Source organism: Monoraphidium neglectum (genome assembly GCF_000611645.1).
Source record: "Monoraphidium neglectum strain SAG 48.87 unplaced genomic scaffold scaffold05942, whole genome shotgun sequence".
Classification (NCBI taxonomy): Eukaryota; Viridiplantae; Chlorophyta; class Chlorophyceae; order Sphaeropleales; family Selenastraceae; genus Monoraphidium; species Monoraphidium neglectum.
In genome coordinates, this window is record NW_014007691.1 from 1 (window position 1) to 1774 (window position 1774).

The window sequence follows — 1774 nt, forward strand, 5'->3', positions numbered from 1 at the left end:
AGCGGCGCGCCTTTCGCCACTCCACTCCATGCCCCACCCACCCCGCCGCCTCCCCTCACTGCGGTCTGTTTTGGCGCGGCCTCACCTGCCCACTGGGTTTCCGTCCCAAAAGGCATGCTTTGGCCGTGGTCAGGGCCGGAGGGGCGTCCCCATTCTTTCCCAGGCGCGCCGCGGCGCGGCGCCTTCGGAAGCTGCGCGTACGGGGGTGCGCCCCCGCGGCACGCCCCGCGCGCACGCGAGAAGCGCCGTCCCGGCTGTTGTAATGGTGCGCCACACCGTCGCTGCAGCACAGGCAGCGAGGCGGCCAGCGGCGCCATGAGTGTTGCTCGTGCGCTTGGGTGCGGGATTGCGGCTGCGCGCACGGGTAGGGGCCGAAGGGGGCGCACACCCTCGAGTGTGCGGGCGCTTTTGCAGCAGGTGGGGGGCGCTCAAAGTTTTCTAGCCGCAACAGAGATGGCTGAGCGATGCTGTTGTTGAGATCGCACCTCTGGGCATCATGAGTCACAGGCCAATGGAACAGTGGCTGCCTTGGCAGCTTTCGAGCCGGGCGGGCTGGCCGGCCCCACGGACGGTCCCGGATCGATCAAGGGTTTCTACAAGCAGCGCACCCCTCTGAGATGACATCATGTCACAATGACACGTGAGTTCAGTGGACAGTTTACTGCAGCAACCCAGCAACCAGGTGATCCGCACAACACTGGCTGAGTTAAAAGTTGTGGTGCAACTCATCAAAACCACTGGCCAAAGGCTCACAGAACCCATCAGGCAATCCCAACACAGCCTCGGGGAACAAACGGTGTTCCTTCAAGCATGTGTTCAGTAAAAATCGCAACGCGTGTTGAAGTGTGGTGCGTGGGGCGCAATGCACGCCAGGCTGTGGGTATAGGACAGATACGATGATCTCGTCCCGATAAGGCGCTGGTGCATGTGGGTTTGACTGCGTTGAGATGCAAATCGAGCCTGCTGGCCCACACACGCCCTGTAGACACACCACACACCTGGTTACGCGGCCGCTTGAATTTCACCCGGTCAAAACGGGCCCACATTGCACAGCTCCAGCCCTAGTCCACGTGTCTGCACCCGTGCACACCCACATGCACGGCGCCCCCCTGTGCCAGCCGCCGTATACGCGCGCACAGGGACCGCTCACGACGCCGCGACCGCCAGGGACGGCGCCGGCTTGTCGTCGCACACGTTGCCTGCCGGCCCGTCAAACCTGTCGGCGTTGACCAGCTTGGTCCACGCCGCAGAGAACGCCTTCAGGAACGCTGCGCCGTCTTCCGCGTACCCCTTGGCAATCTTGACCAGCTCGGGGTCGTCCCTGATGGCCAGGTCCTCCGGCGTCATGATGATGTCACCCTTGCCCTCGGCTTTGAACTCTGCCTTGCCGGAAGCTGACTTGGACTCGACCCACGTCTCCCCGAGCAGGGTCTTGAAGTAGCCGTTGTCAAAGGCGCCGGGCGCACCGCCCCACGTGCCGCTGTAGCCCTGGCCCTTGATGTATGCCGCGCTCCGCGGGCGCCCCGCGAGCGCGACCCCCTCGGCAGGCGTGAAGCCGGCGACGGCGAACCCGTCGCGGACGGCGACGGAGGCGTTGACGTAGGTGCGGGGCGCGAGGACATCCAGAGAGGGGTCGGCCTCCGGGGCGTCCACGCGTGCGGGGCAGAAGCCGAACGAGCCCGGGTCGGCGCCGGAGGCGGCCTCGAGGGCGGCGGTGCCGGCCAGGATGATCAGGTCGGCGTGGCTGAGGCCTGGTTTTGGGGACCGGGGGGGG

The 1774-nt window shown here is 65.8% G+C and overlaps 1 protein-coding gene across 1 annotated transcript in view; it reads right to left on the reverse strand.

Annotated features, from left to right (window-relative positions):
• Positions 1-1146: 1146 nt before the first annotated feature.
• The window catches only part of MNEG_16065 (cytochrome c peroxidase), a gene marked incomplete at both ends in the record, with an annotated part of 1646 nt that continues 1018 nt past the window's right edge, over positions 1147-1774 (reverse strand). The window contains one exon of the mRNA XM_014035464.1: positions 1147-1751. Within this exon, the coding sequence (XP_013890918.1) occupies positions 1147-1751 (605 nt within the window). The remainder of the gene's footprint in view (positions 1752-1774) is intronic.